This window comes from Scatophagus argus, chromosome 7, assembly GCF_020382885.2.
Source record: "Scatophagus argus isolate fScaArg1 chromosome 7, fScaArg1.pri, whole genome shotgun sequence".
Lineage (NCBI taxonomy): Eukaryota > Metazoa > Chordata > Actinopteri > Scatophagidae > Scatophagus > Scatophagus argus.
The window spans coordinates 4,098,924-4,119,726 of NC_058499.1; the positions used below are offsets into that span (position 1 = coordinate 4,098,924).

Consider the following 20,803-nt stretch of genomic DNA (forward strand, 5'->3'; position numbering starts at 1 on the left):
CTCATCCTTCAGTTAAGTGTCTTTAAAAGTATTGCAGTGATTTAATATTGCACTTCAGCTGGTGCACTCACAACAGACAGATTAATAAGAAATTTTAGGACAAAAGTCAAAACACTGGATGCTACAGTTCCCATAATGCAACTCATCAGCATTTTTTCCATCCCGCCACTTCAAACCTCCAGTTTGTAATACAAACTGAAGAAATTTAAAGTCATGATATCCCAGCCAAGTCCACCAAACTTTACTGCATCACCGAATCACTGGAGTACCCTTTAAGAACACTTTAATGAAGGGCGGATTTTGACCATTGACAGGAAGTGATGTAGGAATGGAACCTAATCTGGCAATCACTTCAGAGAGATTAACTCATCTACCTAAAATGCACTGGGCTGCTGTTTCCCCGCCGCCAACCCAAAGAAAATCCTTTGAAGTCACTTCAAAAGCTAGAAGCTTCAAAATAAACTGTATAAGCCTCACAGCCCGTCATTAAAAAGATATATATATAGAAACACGAGACCAAATATCACTAATGACGGCTCAAAATCAAACAGAACAAACACAATGTTCAGCGTCGGTGAAATAAAAAGAAAACAAAAACAAAATGTGCAATTTTCCCTCTGGCCTTTGCTGAGAAAATACTTTGATTTTGACCATCTCTGAAGTGAACAAATGGCTGTGTGGAGAAGAAAAAAAAACAAGGCAAATAATCCTCAAGGACCAACACTTAAGACGAGCACTTTGAGACACCTGGTGAGAGTACAACATGGCAGAAACCCAGAACTAACGAATATTGCAATCTCACTTGGCAGTACTGGTCACAAGTCAACAGTGAAACAACAGTTTGGGCTGAAGGGCTTTAATTAGTTTCTCATCAGAAGGAAAGCGGTTCACCTCCTCTTGTTATGTCTGTGGGAGGAAAAGACGGAACCAAGACAAAGACGCCACCAAGGAGGTTTAATCACACAGGAAATGTAATCGTCGGAATGTTGGATTTTGACATTTTAGCTCCAGACTCTTCCTGTATTTTAATGATACCCCTCAGAGGAACACAGGACAAAGTCTCTTAAGAAACTTGGCAAACTCTCCATGACCACAGCTACACATAAAACACACATACAGCTGCAACTAAATATGTCAAAAATCAACAGCGCCGGCAGCCCACACAGGCACGGCTGACATTTAAATACCGACAGACACTCACCGTACAGCTGGAGCACCGCAGACCAGAAGATTCAGAAATGTTAAAATCAACTATCTGACGGAGAAACAGCTACTCCATCCTCAAAAAGAGTGGAGATCATTATTTCAGCACTGACACATTGTTAAACCCAATTTCCCCCAATTTTAAACTGAAAACTTCTAAATATGTTGGTAAGAGCCCAAGCAATAAGGATTCTCAAAAGTCCACCCTCCCCATGCATCCCCATTTTCCACTTTAAATTCTGCTTTCCTGACACTTCTGTCCGAACAAATCAATTCAATATGATCTTTCTCCACGGTGTTGATGGCGCTAAATTGTCTGTCAGGTGTGCGCTTGTATTTCTGCAGCTGTGCCTAACAGGAAAACTTCAACGGCTAGGAGAATATGGTTGTTACTGGCTTCTTCTTCCAGCAGTGAGATGACAAGATTGATATCAAACTTGTATGGAGGTCTATGGAGCCGGAAACACAACGGGTTGAGTCTAGCTTAGCAAAAAAGAGGTTAAACCCGCAAACCTGCCCAAGGTTCAAAAATACATCTACCAGCATGTCGCACTGTATCTTGTTTGTTAAATCTGTAGCTAAAATCAATGATTTGTGGTTTTAGAATGAGTCGTTTGAACTATTTCTTTGTGAACACCAGCAGAAGTGAGTGTGGCAAACATACTAAAGTCCTTTTGTCACAGAGTTACATCAGTGTGCCAGAAAACACACACGACTTTCACGCGGGAGTCTGGAGATTTCGTCATGTGTGAAAGCAAAAACACGCCACTGATTTTTTTTTTTTCCCTGAACATAATCACACCACAATTGTGGTATATTCTGCACTATGCATGTGTTAGAAAGGCTTTGTGGCAGAAAGGCTTTGCGTGTCGGTCACAGACACTGAAAGGTAACTTGCGTGTCTGCATGAAACGCACAAGGGCGTGACAGAGCAGGCAGGCAGGGACAGCCAGGGATGAGAATGTGTTGGTTGTACCCACACTGAGGTTATGACGAAAACAAGCAGCTAAATTAATCGCATTTACTTTACATCGACTGATTGTGTTTTGTATACTCACAACGAAGAGGATGACAGACCACAACCACATATTCCATCTACAACTGCATCTCCCTGTTTCAGTTCTGCGTTGCTGCTATGGCAACAGTCAACCAAAGCACTGCCATGCTGAAACCCTGGCAGCGCACCATGTGTGCACTCATCTCATTGCAGACATAGTCTCCCTTAAATCACCACATCCCATATCACTGAGACAAAAAAAGGTGAACAACAAGGGAGACAGCAAGAGAGAGGGATCTGAAAAAGCTTCTGGATAACATTAAGATTAACAGAGAAAGAAACAAAACAAATGTGACGTGAAGGGAGAGACGTGGAGTTGCAGCCAGGAATTATGTTTATCTCCATTTACAGAGTGAAAGGTTTCACTGAGCAAAACAAAGCTTCTATTTGACCTGAGCGTGAAAATTATACTTAATAAGTTGAGTCTTGTTCCCAAGACTTAAGTTAAATCAATTCAAAGGTTCAAACAATAAACTGTGAGCTGAAAACAGATTAATCAACGTATGAAATGAATGAGAACAATAGGATTCAGCATTAAAAATTTGGACTAGAGCACAACAAACAAAAGTTGAAATTAAACAGTCAGAGTGAATTTCTTTATTAGGATTATCAGTAAAGTCCGGAACACCACTACACAAATATGGGAACATATCAAGAAAACAAAACTTGACATTTCTTCAATCTGTCCAGGAGAATACAACCTTTAAATTAGTTTCCATAACAAATTTCCAGCTTTTCCATCACCCCAGAGCTGATGACAAGAAGAAAGACCACAAGACAGACGTGGAGCAAACAGACTTAGACACACTTCAGATGCAGACAGATACTGAGACCCAGACAAGCAGCAGCCAAGGAAGTTATTCCATCTCTCCTGCTGCCAAAATAAGAGCTGATAAGGTACTCCCAGGAGCTGTAAAGTCCTGACACTTTAGCCACTTTAATCCGTGATAACCCCTAGTGAGCAGGCCCACTGACGCCAGCCCCCATACACACACGTACACACCACACACTGCTGCAAATAACGCTCTCAGATGGAGTTTCAACTCTGCTTTGATGGCCTGTGAGCTGATGCCTCCATCAAAGTTGTCGTTGACATCAAATGAAAAAGAAAAGAAAAAAAAAAAAAAAGGAAGCCTGGCCGATGCAGCCGGGGATGGAGGTGACAGAAATACACCGGAGTATGAGCTCCACAACTTGTGTGACGCCATGTGGCTTCAACGGGGTGGCAGTAATCTAAAGGTTAGCTCTGCTCCAGCTGGGAGGCTCAGTGGCCAACAGTAAAAGATATGAAGATGTGTAAGTATGTGAATGTGAAGCAGGGTGACGCTGAAAAATTCCAGCTCAACTGAGCAAAAACCTCATCGTCGGACGACTATAACAAAAGAAGTTTGCCCTCAGTGAAAATCCTGAGTGCTTCATGTAGGCTCATAATGGCCTTAAATAGCAGCACAGCAGATATTTGGAAAGCAGCTCAAATTCCTCTTGCATTGTTTGCAGAGGTGTGATCTTAATTGGATAACTAGGGTTCACAACTAACAGAAGATGGGTATATAATCAAAGCCTTCTACAAACATTAATAGGGATTACATCTGTACAGAAACATGATTTTTCCACTACTCAGCACTGGCCAATGCACACAGCTCAGGTATCGAAATCAACATCTGGAAAGCAGAAATGGTACTGCAACATTTCTACCAGCTACTCCTAACAGCACAAATAACATCTCTGTGTGTGGACAAAAGAAATTAGACGCTTGTTAATGAGTTGATATTGGCAGTCATAACTCTGAGCTTCGGAGAGAGCCAAGTTGTCTGTTTCCTCCTGCTTCCACTCTTATGCTAAGATAAGCCAGCAGCATTTGAGGTGCAATGATGTATTTTAACTAATTTTCCAAAATATCTAACAGTTCCTAAATAAGTACTGACTTGAGTAGTTATTAGAAGCCACTGTCGCCTATGAGCATGATAATGAGTGACATTTGAGTCAGTTTCATCTACAGCTTATTAGATTCAAACAACAACTTTAACATACTGTAAATATACCATAAACTTCTCCCCGTTCTGCAAGCTTGGATTCATTGAAGTTCACAGTAATGTTACAAATATTGGAAAACAAGCTTACATAACTTTTTTTGGTCCAAGTATCAATTATGAATCAAAGTTAACCACACCATGGGAAAAGATTCTGTTTAAAAATACAGCAAAAACCAAGAAAACTTCACAAAAGAACCACGTGCTGTTGTGATGTTAGCCCAAAACTTCAAGTAAAAAAGAAAGGCATGAATTTTTAAAAATGGATTCCACGGCATATCTATAAATACAAAACAAATGGCACTATATTTATAGCCAATGATCTAATAAATTATGATGTATGGGCTGCTTTGCAGTGGATTAGATAAAACTCTTTATTTTCTTCTGGTACACTTTAATGAAGTTTCTTTGATCAGTACTGACTTGCGTGATATTGTATTACCCTTGAGGATGTTCTTCACTGTGAGTAGGAAGTTGGTACTTCGATTCTGCTAATGGCACTAGGTTGTGTTTTGCATAATCAGAGAGAATAACGTCCACCAGTTGTGATTACACAGAAGCACAAAATAATGCAAGTATTCTGCCTCCAAGCGTACATCCTCCATAAACCACCAGTTCGTTCTGTCCTGTGCTGATTTCACCATCTATTTTTATAACACCCCCCTCCAACCACACCACACACACACACACACATACACACACATGACTGAAGTGTGTTGTGTGTGTGTGTGTGTGTGTGTGTGTGTGTGTGTGTGGTGCACTGACACATTATCGTAGCAGCCTGGAAAGGCCTGCTTCACGCCTACGCAGTTGCTAATAAGTCAGGTCCATCAGAAGATAGCAAGAAAAAATATAACCTGGACCCCCCTTCTCTAGAATAGAGAGATGGAGAGAAATATAATGAGGGAGACTGGCTGGAGGGGGGCAAACACAAGGAAAACAAGAGGGGGGAGAGTGATGCCTAGAGAAAGTGCAGACGTAGAAGAAAAGCCAATGAGATACTGGAAAGTGTCAGACTGGGAGACACGAGGAAGCTCAGTGACCAACTGCTGTGGAAGAGAGGAGGATATGAAAGCCGTGACAACACAAGATGGCGTGTATCTGTGGTTAGGGCCAGACGAGGGAGGCTGAGAGAGATGCACTTCCTGCAAACAGTCATCTTCACTGAGAGAGTCTATCAATGCTAAATGTAAAGAAAAAGCTTGGAAATCAGAATCTTACAAACAGGAGACAGACAATATGCAGGTTTAAAGAAAGACGAGAGATGGGAAAAGGGTGTAAAGAAGGACAAAAGATGAGAAGAGAAAAATAAAAGGGAACAGAGGGGAAGAAAAGGGAACAAGCAGCATAAAGAGACACTGGTTTGGATGGATGGAAATGAGAAAACTGGAAACGGAAAAGGAGAAGGTGACAGAAACAGAAAAATGAGGAAGCAGGTTGCTAGAAATGGAGTCTGTGCAGTGGAACTTCATTATATTTTAATGTGTTTCTTCATTAGATTAGCAGCTACAAAAGCTCTATTGATTGTTCTTCGCTGAATTAGTAAAATTTGTGCAGGAAAAATGTTAATTGGCGCAGGTGTGAAGGTGAGATTGTCGATCTCCCTGGTAACATATAATTCATTATTTTATGTCACTAACTGTGTGTCCAGTTCTCTTCGTAGTTTTGCGTTTCTCCCTCACTTTCTTTCTATCTCTGTATCTTTCTGCAGGTCTCTCTCCGTCCAGATCTACATGTTGAACTGCATCCGGCCCCCTGACAAACCCAGTATCTACTGTCAACATCTGGCCATGTTGTTCTTCTATGTAGTGCTATTATAACTAACTTAAACAATATATCAGCTAAAAAACAAATATATACAACACATAGCCTTCAGAATTCCAATTATAACAACCTGTCATGTTTGTACTTTGTAATGTATGATATTTTTTGCATGTATGTTTCTCTCTCTCTCTCTTTCATCTACCTCTTCTTCCCCACCTTTACCAAGCCGAATATCAGCAGGATGGTTCTCCCTTGTGATCCGGGTCCTGCTCAAGGTTTCTTCCTGTTAAAAGAGAGTTTTTCCTTGCCATTGTCTGCTTGCTCAGGGGTTCAGGCTCTGGGTCTCTGTAAAGCCTCTAGAGACAATTTTGATTGTATAAGGTGCTATATAAATAAAAATTGATTAAATTGATTAACCAGGCCGGACCCTCTCTCTTCTTACCCAGTGCCAGCCCATTCAGCAACTCTCTCAAAGATAAGCGGTTATAGCTGAAGAAAACGCTTTCTTAAAGTCCTTGAATGGTCTCTTAAAGAGATGTTGTTCTAAATCAAAGTCTTAGCAGCTATAAAACTTTAATGCCCAAAAGGACCAAGGTTACACCATCCCATCACAAGGCTGTGATATTTGTGTTTTCTTTCTATTGTGTGACCAACAGTGTAGCCAACATTTTCTTCAGAGCATTCCTGTTTAAATATCTGTCAGCTGAAGCTCTGGGGCTTGGTGAAGGACATCAGGTCTTAAACTCAAAGCCAAGAGGCTGACGGCACTGATCTCAGCTCTCTTAGCTTGGTGGAGGTGACGGCCTAAACTTCACAGTCTCCCAATCATGGAGCTGTGGTGTCCCAAAGCTAGACAAGGGTAGCAACAAGTAAAAGTTGAATAAGTCACGCAAAAACTTTCTCTGACCCTCCTGAGTTAAGAGATTTGTTTTTAGTGTACATGCACAGATTTTAAAGATGCTGCACACAAGTTTTTAGGGTCACCAATCGCCATACCAAAAATACATACATACACAAAGTTGTTTCAAGGTCTGCAAAAATAGGTGAAATTAATAAGTCGACAGTTTTATTTCCTCAGGAAGTCTCATTAACATCAATATCTATTATGCCTAAAAGGAAATTACTTATACACAAGAGCACGGCAAGAAAGTTTCAGAAACAAAAGAATCTACACACGCAAACAGAGACTGATTAGAACAATTATTATTATCATCAAAACCTCCTCACAGGAATAAGAAAGTGTTTTTAACTTCAGATTCTTCAGTCATTCATGACGTTAGCAGAGTGGAAAGTTCAGGAACTTGTCTTCTCCAGTGGTACTGTGGTAAATAGCATCCAACCGAGTGGACTATACAGTAGTTAGCAGCATTAATTTTATTTTTATTTATCAGTGGGGTCAATATGAGTTATCATTGTGCTGTACCAGTTTGATTCCTCACTCTGAGAATATGACTTCATATAGAATTACCAACAGCGTGTTTCCATCAGATTTTATGTGAATTTTAAAAGTTTAAGCGAAATGATATAACTCAAACACACCACATTGTGGCGGTTGTTATTAAGTATAACAGAAACATTCTCGCGGCACTCTGTCCCGTCCATTTCTAGTGCAAGAATCAGACGTTCAATAGCATAACACTATGAATTGTTGCAAAGAAATGAACTCAATTCTATTTTCTTTTATGCTTTTGCCAAACATACTCTGTAAGCTGACATTCAAATGTGACATAGGGCATATGCAGGTACATTTGAATAGCTACGGGAAACAGAAGAAGGGCTGGAATATACAGTTGTATACGACTACAGTCTGGTTCTAGACTGTGATACATGTATCTGTATTTTCAGTTATATTCCACCCAAACCGGTTTCCAGAAAAGTGCCAGGAGCAAAAAGGAGTTATTTTTCTTATAGGGCTGAAAAAGTCACACAGTCCTCAATAAATCAACCCCCAAAAGTTCCTAAAAAGCTCTCAGAGTGAAGCAGCAGTTGAGGGTTTTTTTTTATCTTCTTTGTTGTCGAACAGCTGGATATTTCTATATAATTCTATATTCAAGATACAGGAAAGCTCAGCTCTGCTATCGAAACACACCTGTCTTTTGGACCTGGATGACACTTTGGGTCAGCAAGAGAAAAAAAGCGTCTCCTCCTCTGCTCTAATGACCTTAGAGAGTCTCTTTGTTGTGGTGAAAGTGTGGTGTGGGGTTTAGTCATTGGAAGGAAATCTTTGTCCAAACAAAACCCTCAGAGTGCAATACAAACTGCCTCTTAACCAGCTGTGAGTAAGCACTCGAGACTTGTTTATTCCAGAGAGATCTGCACTCACCAGGCCTCTTAAAGCGATAAAGCATCATGGTCTAGCAAATGAAAGTAAACATGAGTGTACGAAGGGCACTCAACTGATGTTAGGTTACACCGTGATATCGAAGTATTTGAAGGAAAAAAAAAAAAACAAACAATATGCACAACTGCTAATTACAACTTTAAAGGTCCAGTGTCTTGGATTCAGCTGCAGACTGCAATCAGGTGAACACCCTTTGTCTCAGTCTTGCCTATGGTGGCAAAACAGGTGATAAAGAAAGGTCCTCTTTACAGCCAGTGTTTGTCCTTTCTGGGCTACTGTAGAAAAAATGGCGATGACAAAATGGCAGACTCCATGGAAGATGATATAAAAGGCTCACTCCAAGGTAATGAAAACCCAACTATTCTTAGTTCCAGGTGATTATACACTGCTGAAAACATAATTATGAATATTGTGCTCCAGTTATGCCGCTAAATCTCACTAACACCATACACTGGACTTGAAAATGACTTGAAATGAAATTAAATTACATGATCAAAATCTAATTATAGCATTATGTAGTATCTGGGGTGCCTGGCCAGACCCAAAGAATACTAAAACACCACCCTCACCCCCACCCAGCCACAGCCTGTTCACCCTGCCGCTGTGTGGCAAGCGATACAGAAGTATCCGCTGCCATAGCATCAGACCAGAAGGGAGCTTCTTCCCTCAAACTGTTAGACTCCTCAAATCATCCTTCACACTCTGTCAATAGTTATGTCATATATGTCATTTTAGGACTTATCACTTGTTCATTCATTTATATATTTTTCTGCTTCGTGACGAATACAAGGGACCAAAACTAGCTTTGAGTTACACAATACTGTCTTTTAAATTCACAGACATGGACTGAACCCTCGCATCTGGCATTGTTAGCACAAACAGGCATACAGTTAAGGATTACCAGAATACTTCAACATTACGCTAAAGCAACAACCAGCAGCCCATGAGCTTAGCTCAGATTAGCATTAAGGCTAGAAACATAACAAAACAACTCATCTTCATGCTAAGATAACTACCTGTTGGCTGTAGTTTCATATTTACAGTAAAATATATAGGATAGATAAACACATACATACTGTACATACATACATATATTTACCTGCACATTCCAACTCTAATGACCCAAAGAGGAGGAGAGAGCAACTTTTTATTCTGATTCCTACTATGGCATCACTAGACAGTAGGAACACTCGAACCAGGACTGCATGTCCTTGACAAATCCACCAACATTTTCTCCTTTCACTTCTTTCTTTAAAAAGCAGCTCTGATGAAATAAAAGGCCCACGTAGTCACTTGAAACAACACTGAGCGTCTCTTGAAATCTGGCATCTACCCACTCAATAAAGAAGTGCAACCAGCTAAACTTTAGGGGGGAAAAGAATATTTAAACAATAACTTAAAGGCCCGGGTAAAAATGTTTTCAATGTCACTGTCAAATAGAAGGTTAGGCAACTATAAATAATATGATAACAAACCATAAAGCAGTCATAACTGCAAGACCAGCAAAAGGGTTTTGTTTTTTTTTAAATGTGTTCAGATTTTTGCGTAATTTTCAGTACACTTAAAAGAAAGTGATAAACAGCTCACTGACTGGCATTCAACCCACAGATGAAAACATTTTAGTTCGCCAATTTGACTGTTGCTATACCTCAAAAATGCTGGAAAAAGTCTAAATCATTTTTTTCATTACATCTAAGATTCTTTTTGAATACTAATGTGGATGGGGCTGCAAGGAAATAACAAACTCAGTAACTCACTGTTCTTGCAGGATAAAATCCACGTTCTCTGGAGAAATCTGTCCGGTCACAGGATGGCGAAACGTTGTGGTCCTCTGGTTATGACTGAAGTGACAGAGGGAGGAGAGAGAGGAGACAAAATTAGCAACCTCGGTTGCACTGTAAACACTGTGAGGGCATCGCCCTGGATTTTCAACTCCACTGTGTTCACAAGTTCAGCGGACACGAGCCGATCATTCCCCAGTGGAGGCGCGGGCTTAGAAGCTCTGTCCAACCTCCCCACCCTGATGGGCCTTGTCCCTGACTTTCCCAGCCCTGTGTAGAATGTGAGGGGAGGCTGCAGGACGCCCACCCTAACCCACCCGTCCTGTACAGCCTGTGGACCAAAATGTTGGGCTCAGCACAAAATGCTGGACAGTGCAGGCCTGGGCCTCCGTCAGCTACTCAGTCGAGCAGAGTGCAAAAGCATTTGACAGGGTAAACAACATGGAGTGTGTCTGTGTGTGTGTGTGTTGGGGGGTCAAGAGTCATCAATTCAATAGGGGCTTGAATGCTTCACAGCAGAGAATTGACAGTGACTGCTGTGGTATGTTGATGTTTATACTTAAGTTCATCAGCTTGAAAGTTAATGAACAAACAGGTTCTGGACTAAGTTAGGCATTCAACTCTAATAAAGGGAGACTAATCAAAATAAAAAAGACAACTACAGTTGGAATTAGTTTGGTCCTACAATTAAAGATCATACTAATAAGGTGTGCTTTTCAAAGGTAAACTCTCAGTAAAGTCAGTGTACAGATTAATGTATTCTCACCCTGTAAGACTAGCTTTTGTTCTGCAAGCAGTTTGCCACAGAAAACAACAAACTCCAGTAGAACTGCTTAGCAGTCTCCGGCACAAGCACAACACTGGTGAGAAACACCATGCACACTCAGCAAACAAACCCCATGCGTGTAAAGTGTATTCAGAAACCTTTCCCATCTCTAACAACAATCAGTGCGTAGTAACACTGGTTTCCATTCACTAGCAGCTCACGTTCCTCCTGCCGTACAGATTCCTGCTTGGTGGAGCAGAAGATCAAATCCTACAGGACTACAAGGTTTCCCAGGAGACCCGGTGACATGTCAGCAGCAGGCTCCATAGCAGGGACTCACAAAGCCATTATTAGCTCACAGCACGGCACCTAAATACAACATGTCACATGAAACTGGTCACATCTAGATGCACTGGGCGTAGACACCTTTTTTCAGCTCATACTGATGTCTGTTACAGCTTTCCCTCCTGTCAGCTGAGCCAGTTCTACCACTGTAGACCGACTTGTTTGATATTTACCAGGCTTGCAGTACACAAGACCAGGACGCAGACCCGAGTCCTAATTGTAAGTAGCTGACTCAGACTTGAGCATTGCTGACTTTGACCTGGACTCGGACTTGTGCTGTATTCAGACTCGTAAGTCGCAGAGGAGTCCTCAGACACCAATCAGAAAACCAGCAGGAAGTTGTCACGTGTTTTGTTTCTGCTGTGATTTCTGGCTGCAGGATGTCAAGATTCTCGACTGCTGCAGGCCATGTGTTTGGTTGTCAGGTACTGAGCGAAAAACAACTTCCTGAGCATAATGCAAAGAACCGACATTCTTCCTGAGCCCTGACGAAACATCTATGGCGGCCCAGGGCGTTGAAGAGCATGAGGAACCTTCACTCCCAAGCCACAAGGGAGCAGAGCAGCACAGTACTGAAGATGGTGTTAGCCGTGCTGCTATTCTTATATGACAAAAAACACCCAGTTGCTCCAGGAAGAAGCAATTCCTCAGGATGATGCGCTCACTGTTTAAGCATCTAAAAGGAGCCCTACAGCCCAGACGGAGGCACTTGAAGAATTAATAATTGTCTGAATAGGATGGAATTATAATCGATCAGCTGTAGCGTGAAAAGGAAAACAGAATCAGAATCAGAATTGTCTTTATTGCCATTGTAGTGGGTTTCACATTACTAGGAATTTGTCTTGGTGATTGGTGCAAACATAGAACGTAAGATGCCCCAACAGGCTTCTTAGCCATGAGCTATGAGTGAGACACTCTCCTTGCATAGCTGCTAAAAATTCAACACAGATGCTAAACGGCATCTTCTACTGATAAACAGCTACCTGGGTCAGAGCAGGTGATGTCAAGCATGTTACATTGCATCTGCATGGTCACAGATCTGGAGGGGGTAGTGGTTAACTTTTGTTGTTATACTCTTTTTCTCTTTCTTCAGAATCTACATAATTTAATAGGAAAACAGACAAATCAAACATAAACCTGCCTTTCAACATTATAATGGCTACATTTTTGAAATGTTACATTTTTACGAACAGAGGTCTTTGGTGGATTGTGCAAAATGAATTGAAATGAATTACATTGGCAGGAAAAGGATACATAAATGAGAGCTTAAATTATATTAATAGGAAATTATGCTAACAGGATTAATGCAGAATTAACATCATTATTTCTTTAATGGTTTATTATGCTTATGTGAATCCGTTCCATTAACAGCAGTGCCATTTGGTAAGGCAGTTCTTCCCAGAGAGCAACGATAACATACAAACACCTTAGTCTTAATAAATGTTAAACAAAATGCTGCGACATAAGACAATAAATCAATACATGACACGTTTGAGTTGATGATGTTATTAAAGCATGATGACAGCCAAAAGACCATCTGTCATTCACACAATTGTGTAAGAAGTGGTAGAAGCAAGCAGAATTCATTGCAATCTTGTGAAATTAAACGTAACACATCGAACGCATTAACTCTGATCTCTTTGTCAGACTATTAAACGGTAAAGAGGTACTGTATGACAGCTGCTGAGGACCCAGTCATCTCAAATCCTCTCAGTGAGCCTAGCAGTAAATTCAGATATTGATTGTGCGCATTCAAACAAAGGCTTGTTCATTTTTGAGGTGATGCGTGAAGCACTTCTCCTGGGAAAGTGATAAATCGGCGTCTGATTGCTCACAGAATATGAATGGAAATAGTGCGTCAATGTCCTGAGAGCCTGTTTATCAGCAACTGTGATTTCATCCCACAGTGAGGTTCAAAATAGTTAGAGATATAGATACAACAGACCTGATAGTGTCATTTCAGAGGAGCTGAGGCAACAGTGACCGGAGCTGTGAAGGAAAAAGTGTTGCAAGTAGCACTAAAAGCTTTATATAGCATCCTTTTAAGAATGCCCTTTAACACAATAACAAAAGACCAGTTCACAATGTACCTTACATCTCTGCCTCCATTTGGCATTTGGTGCATTTTGCGTACTTTTCTTATTCTCACTGCAAGGTGTGCCCAGCGCAGACTCATTAGAGTTGGACCAAATAAAACTATCAGTGTCTACAACATAAATGGTCACATTTTTGGGTCAGTTACTCAGAAGGGAATCTACCTGGAGTGACCATTTTTACATCAAGCAGAAGCTGAACTAAGAGTAATAAATTAGAGAGGAATCCAAACGCAAAACATGTATAAAGAAATAGCCTTTATTACTGAGGCAGTAGTGGAAGAGGAAGGTGAAGGGAAAAGAGGAAAGTTAAAGCTCCACTAATCAATATTCTTCCATGAACAACAGGTATAACGAACAACAGGTCAAATGGCTATGTGTAATGCAAATGAGTGGCTCAAAGCCAAAAAGAATCCATCTCATAATATCCACTTGTAGCCATGCAGCGTGAATCTGTTCTCAGAAAAAATACATTTGGTTGGTTGTAGTCATCAGATTGCCAGACACTAATGTTAAAATGTTAGCTATATCAGTTCATAAGTCCATAACATGCCACACATATGTGAGATTGGCTTGCAGTGGCCAAAAGGCATTTCATCACATAAAAACATGATGTTACATGCCAGGGATAAAATCTATTATCCAGTTAAAATCATGGCCACATGTAAGAAAAATAAAAATACGTGCGGCTCATTAAGCTCGGAAACTACTGCAGTACCACATCAGGCAACATGCTGCTGCACACCAAACAGATGGTAGAAGGAAGGGCTATGGTTCATGAGGCTGGGCTCAGTTTTACAATTCTGACAAATTTTCAGGCAAAATCAAACATAAAGAAAAATGAGCCTGGTAACGTGCCAAATCAACTTTAAAGAATAAATTAAGGTAAATACTGACTCATGTAAAGATACAAGGAAAAATGAAGGTGTCCTTGTTTTAATGCTACAAGTGTCTGGATTAGTGTGTTTTGGGTTTTTTATGTGTACTCTTATGTTGTTTTGTGGGTCTGAGTACTTGGAGTGCTAAAATGGCACAATGTCTCATTTTACAGGGTGAAAATGCTGATAAAAGCTTGAGATGAAGTGTGTCCAAGAACAAAAACTTACAGAGACATTCAAAATGTAGTCCATATGGGTCAGATGAAGGCTCTGAATTCAAAGATTCTGCTCAGCCTTTCATTGTGCTCTTTGTGTATCACCTCTCACATTATTTTTACTGTACCGCACTGTGGCTAAGAGGTAAGTGCACCTGAAGCACAGCATCAGCTAAAAGCATGCAATACGGCTGTAAAAATGTGGTCCACTCATCCAAACATTTCTGCTGCCCCACAAACTTTAATCTTCAAGGACAATTGAGGCCCTACTCTACCATCCCCTGCCAGCTCTCCAGCCACAATGAGAGACTTGCATAACTACTATATTATTAAAAGAGCTACCTCTCAAAAAAAAAAAAACTGATTAAAATAGTCCACATGATGCTGACACCATGTGTACAGTTTTCTGTGCAACATGTGGTGTTTACCTGCATTGTGGCATTAACTCCACAATACAGACAGTTTGAGTCAGAGGACGTACAGCAAGCATGAAGGCTGGGCAAAAAAATAAAAATACTCAGGTTTAGCCAATATTTAATCAACCCTAGTATTAAAAGTTCTGTGCGAATATGAAAACAACACTTTCTTTAACACTTTACTTTAGAAATGCAAACATTTTCTAAAAACCCTGCAACTATATTCATTATTCACCTCTCTATATGGCGGGCTAACGCTGTGCCTGGAAACAATGCAGCATGTGTTCTAGTGCTCTTATGTGTTCATCTCAGTGACATCAGGCTCACTGTCCACTCTTCACCCTCTAAAGCCAAGCCAGAGCCGTTAGCGCTAAGGCAAACTTGTTCAGTGTCGACACCCGCTGAAGGTGGGCGACGGGACACACTGGTTGACGGAAGGCTGAATCACAGAACAAGATGATGTCCGAGCAGGAATCTGTCAGTTTTATCCTGCATGTGCACAGATTGTCATTAAAGATGTCAAGCTTGATTCACTAAAACATGTTGACTTTAATCATTTCCTCAGACTGTCAGCAACACACTATTTCAACAAATTACTCAAACTTGCTGAATCTTCCCTCTCATCATTAGTGTGAAATCTGAAGCTAAACTTCTAAGGACGAATTCAGCTCCATCTGCCTCAGCAGGGTTTGAGTAGGAGACTGTGATTGCAGCAATCAGCTGATCCCAGACATACTGTATATAATACATAGATGTTCTTGTGATTCTGGCACCTGTTTCATTGCTGCTCCCAACAGAAAACATATGGTTCTATCAAAAACATCAAATTCATCAGCGTTTCTCATCTGTGCAGCTGAGCTGTGGATCAACTTTTACTCCACCACTGATACAACAGCTTGTGTTATAAAAACCACTCCGACACAGAATCCAGACAAAGTGGTTCATCACTTTGTTGTCCCTTCCACCATAACATTCACTCAGACATTAATTTGGGGGTTTTGTGACATGGGACTGAAATCTAAAAGGAGATAGGAAACTAGTGCTTTCATGCCATGTGCTTCTCGAGCAAAAACAGAAAGACAAAAAGCTGTTAAGACAAAATGGCTCATCGCTTTGTCGTCTGGAAAAAAGCAAAGCTCCGAAGACCACTCTGCCTTTCATGCCAATTAAGTACTTTAATTCTGTGTTTTTTTTCCTAGTCATCTATTGATCTCCAATTATCAGAATAGCTCCCTGCAGCTGAAGCAGACTTTGCTTTTTGCTCAAAGGCGGCCGTGACATTTGGGATTTAAACTGAGCCTTCCTGTACAAGACAATATTGACCACTGAACTGCTGTCAGCTGGTGTGCTCTGCGCCTCTGCGTTTGACTTTTTTGCCCCCGTCCACATCCACATGACATTTATGAAGGACGGGTGGTAAAACCTCCGGGGTTACATAAACACGGAGCCGTCCATGACAAGACTCGCAAAACACATCTCACCTCTCATGCACACATGATCACACATGCCACACATGTTCTCTCTCTAGCTGGCATGCGGTGCACACATCGCACCTGCTGTGTCACATGACTTGGGTGTCACCCTGTTTGTCAAGGAACTCCAGGCCACTTTACTCCCAGCCAAGTTACATAAAAACCAAATAGCACAGCTGGAATCGTTTAATCAATTACTCAGCTGACTTTAAATAAATTACCAGCAAATTTAAAAACGTATTAACTGTTGGTTTGGAGTGATATCAGTATTTATATCATGATAAATTTAATTTCTTTGGCAATAAAACTGTTGATCAGACAACAGGGAGTTGGGAAATCAACTTTTATTTCTGGAGAAAATCAATTGTCAGTTAATTTGATATTTAATGAACAGGTTAATTAATAATAATAAAAAAAATATCACTGCGCCAAGACAAGTCAGTTAGTTTTAAACAACAAATTCCTGCAAATGATTCAATAATAATCCTGAAATGTCCACTGAAATGCTAGAGGGCTTTTAATTTGAAATGAACACAGAAGTGCTGAGACTGCATTAACAGCGCAATGCAGTGACTTCAACGGGGCAAATGACAGCAAACTCCAAAAAAGGTTACGATCTTTTTTCACTACATTAGCACAAGTAGCAGTACAGCGCAAAGGCCGTTTGAGGCTGCCAGGCTTCTTAGCTGGGCTCTTGTTTTGCATTCAGTGTTTGTCCGACTCTGCCAAGGCAAAAGTTAATGTGATAACAATTTACTGAAGTTAAATGCTACACGTGGCACTTTGCCATTTTCTTTTATTGATGGTGGACTGACTAATGTGCCGCCACCACCACAGACGAGGCACACCTCCTCTGACTGGGGCCGATGCTCCAAAAAGCACAGCTGTTGCTTTTGATGGCTCTCGTCGCCGACAAATAGCAGGAATTTGTCTTTGTACCGTTTGCCACCACACGCCCTGCCTGCATTTTAACAAATGAGTAGCAGACTGTGTGTTTCTAAATGATTTGGCGAGTGGGTGTTCTTTCAGTCAAAGGTCACGTCTATTTAAAGGCTTTTTTCCTGATGAAATGTGTTTGAAGTACAGCGAGGGAGGGCAGGGAGGAGCGCTCCCGGTGCAGGACGGGGAAACACAGCAAGGTCGTTCCCATTCAGAGCACACAGTACATGGGAAACAAAGTGTGTGAGCGTGGGTGTGTGTGTGAATGTATGTACAGTATTACTCTTGACATGAAGAGAGAGAGAGAGAGATGAAACTACTCGGTACATGTGTTAGAGTCAGTGTTCTGGTCAAATACAGTGTTGATACCCGACTTAAGTTTTACTTAAGGTGAATAAACCTCGCAAGTGTTAAAATTTTTGGCAGGAATTTATAAATAAATGAAGCTCATTTGAAAGGCACTCGGTTTTGAACACCGTGGCTCCATGTGACCTTTTCTTCACTTCTCAGCTAAATGTCGCGACACTGCACAAGAAACCCCCACATTTGTCCAGTTTAAGGCTGGCTGGCCTCTGTTGCACTTCAAACGCAGAGCCCACAAAATGTGCTCTCTGCAAACACTGTAATTTAAAATCTGTTGGAGAGCTCACAGACCAACATCAGCCAGTTCCTTTCACTAATTTGATAACAGCCTCACATACGTACACACAGAGACATGAACACACACACACATACACCTCTGCCAAGAACTAAATGACACTTTGGTGCGTGGCCTAATGTTTAAATGAAAACCACATAATTGATTTTCACAATGCCACAGCTGCAGAAGGGGTCCTGGGTTTGGCCACAGCACAGAAGTAGGTTAAAACATCATCACCGCTGATTTTCGGCAGCCTGCAGAGTGGCCCGCTGGCACCACAGCTCCGATCATTTAACAGCTACCGAGTTTCCCAACAATCATTTCAGCCTCCAGCTCTCACCGGCGGCATAAACGTAACGCTAGAAATAGTTTTACAGCAAAACAAAACTCTCAAAGAACGATCTTAATGTGTTAGTGCTAAACAACTAGTCGATGCACGCATTGGTTCATTAGCAGGAAGTAAATGAATGGCAAACCTGCTGGTTACAGCTGTACAGAAAATGACTGACTTGTTGCACGATTACTGATTTTACTACGATATCTTTTACTATAAACAACATGAATCTACTGTCTAATAATCAGAGATTTACAAAAACACAAAATTTAAACTATATAATTAAGTAAAAATTAAAATTAGTCAATGGACCATGAAAACTGATACTAAAGGGTTATGGAGGATTAAAACCACATATCTTAAGATTTAAACAATTCAACAAGTGTAATTATAGGTTCAAATACATTAAGTCATTTTAAACAGGCAGTGCTGGGCCAGAAGAGGAAAGCAGCAGCAAAACTAAACTGACAGAGAGAAGTTTGTGAACATTTTAGCTGCTGCAATGCAGTTCATATCTTATTTCATATTTGCTGGCATCAGTGACAAATCAGCAAAATCTAACATTTCAAATGTTAACTGGCTGAGCAATAAAAAGGAAACTTTAAATCCACTCATCATCCTGGAGGACCATAGTGCCATCGTAAGAGCTCATCAAGGCAAAGTGGGACTGCAGCCACACAATATCATATAAAGCCAACCGACTAATATCAGTCACAGAAAGATGTGTGAGGCCCTCTGTGCAGCTCTGCTGGTGGCCGGCAGTACAGACAGAGCAGCCCTGCCGGCAGCTCAGTACTGCTGCTACCGTAACATTAGAGCCCATTTCGACCGTGTTCTGCCACTAGCACTGCAAAAACAAAAGATGCAGGAAGCTTCCTCAGCATAACAAGCCAAAAACTTTCTGTTTTGTCTGTTTTTGTTTTACCTGTGTCCACTTGGTCACTGCTGGGGCTTCATTACTTTTTTGTTCCCCTCCAAGCGTGTGAATGCTGCATGTACTGCACACTCTTCCTGTCTGTATCAAGGAGGAGGGAGCACCAGCATGCTAGCTCCGTCCTATTACTGGCCGGGGGGTAAAGAGATGGAACACAATCTGACCACTAGAAACACACACACACACACACACACACACACAGATTCCTAGCAGGCCGCTGCTGCCAGTAAATTCCTTCCTTGTCCCAGTGAGCATGAGGCAGTGACACATTTGGTTCAGCTCCATGTTGCTGCCACCATCTCTTGTTCAGGTTTCACAGCCATCCACATCCACCTACCCACCCACACATCCAGAACACATCGCAAACACAAACAGCCTCTTTCATTTGATTTTCTCACAGTCCATCTCTTTCTCTCACGCTCTCCCCATCACTCCATTCCTCACTCCCACTCAGGCTGGAAAACATTCAGAATTTCCCCTTTGTTTGACCAAATGAAGGTGTATGAAAGTCCAGAGAGGTTTTTGTCAGGTTAAGTGGCATAACCAGACATGAGCTGAATGCTACCAGTGTGCCTGCTGCCACAAAAATCACGGTCATGACAGTTATCACACATCTCAGCTTATCATAGCCATAAAGCTCAGCTTTTGTGGCTCGAATGTGTTGGACACATTTCCTTTTCATTGGTGACAGCTACGCTTTTAAGTTCCTTTAACACAAATTGTGCACAGCTTTTTAGAGATAGGCTGAAGGGTTGTGCCAATGTAGGTTACTTGAAAAAGCCACAGTGCATCAGATTGGATTCTTCACCTGTCTAAAAACAACAGGATTCAGTATTTTACCACAAAGAGGACAACTAGAGGTGCACCAGCGCCTTGCATAATGCTGCATCCTATTTGGCTCATCACTGACTCAGCCCCGGCCTCACCTCCCACTCGCTCAGCTCCCCGTCACACACACACTGTTTACTGCTCAGACAGGAAGTATACGCAAAGTGGCACAGGTACAAGCCAGCATACGACATCGTGGCCGGAGGAACTGATGCGTCTAGCATCACTTTGCTCGTTACATCACAGCCCTCTTACGTTGCCAAGCAGCTCTGGTTTCAGTGTGACCCAGTAAAATAAAAGGCATCTCCAGCAACACAGAAGTGATGAGCTGGGACTGACAGAGTCCGGGCAGTCGCTCAGCGCTGCTGGCAGACGAAGAGCAACACGGTGCCAGTAATAACTGAGACGGACACAAGCATCACTGACGTCCCCGGTATGGAAGAGATGCTGCCAACACTCAGACAGACACAAGGTCCAGCGGCTCTGTGCTGTAATATACTACTAGTTTAATTTACATGGGAGATACAGCCACATGACTGCTGTTGACAAGCCACCTGAAAGGGTCAGAAGTTTTGCTCTAAGAGGCTAATCACTGGCATGTTTAAAGCACTGAAGAAACAAAATAAGATAAAATATAGAGAAATACAGTTAAAAATTGGTCATTTAAATTGCCAAGTAAGTTTATTCAATCGTGTGTGCGTAGATTAAAGAAATTTTACAAGAAACACAGCAGAGAGGTTTCAAAATTCAATGGAAAAACACAATAA

General features: G+C 41.4%; 1 protein-coding gene across 3 annotated transcripts in view; it reads right to left on the bottom strand.

The window, feature by feature from the left end:
- The window catches only part of LOC124061963 (pleckstrin homology domain-containing family A member 7-like), a 119,333-nt gene that overhangs the window by 54,704 nt on the left and 43,826 nt on the right, over positions 1-20,803 (bottom strand). For all 3 annotated transcript variants that reach the window (XM_046394333.1, XM_046394334.1, XM_046394332.1), the window contains exon 4: positions 10,153-10,236. In XM_046394333.1, the coding sequence (XP_046250289.1) occupies positions 10,153-10,236 (84 nt within the window). The remainder of the gene's footprint in view (positions 1-10,152; positions 10,237-20,803) is intronic.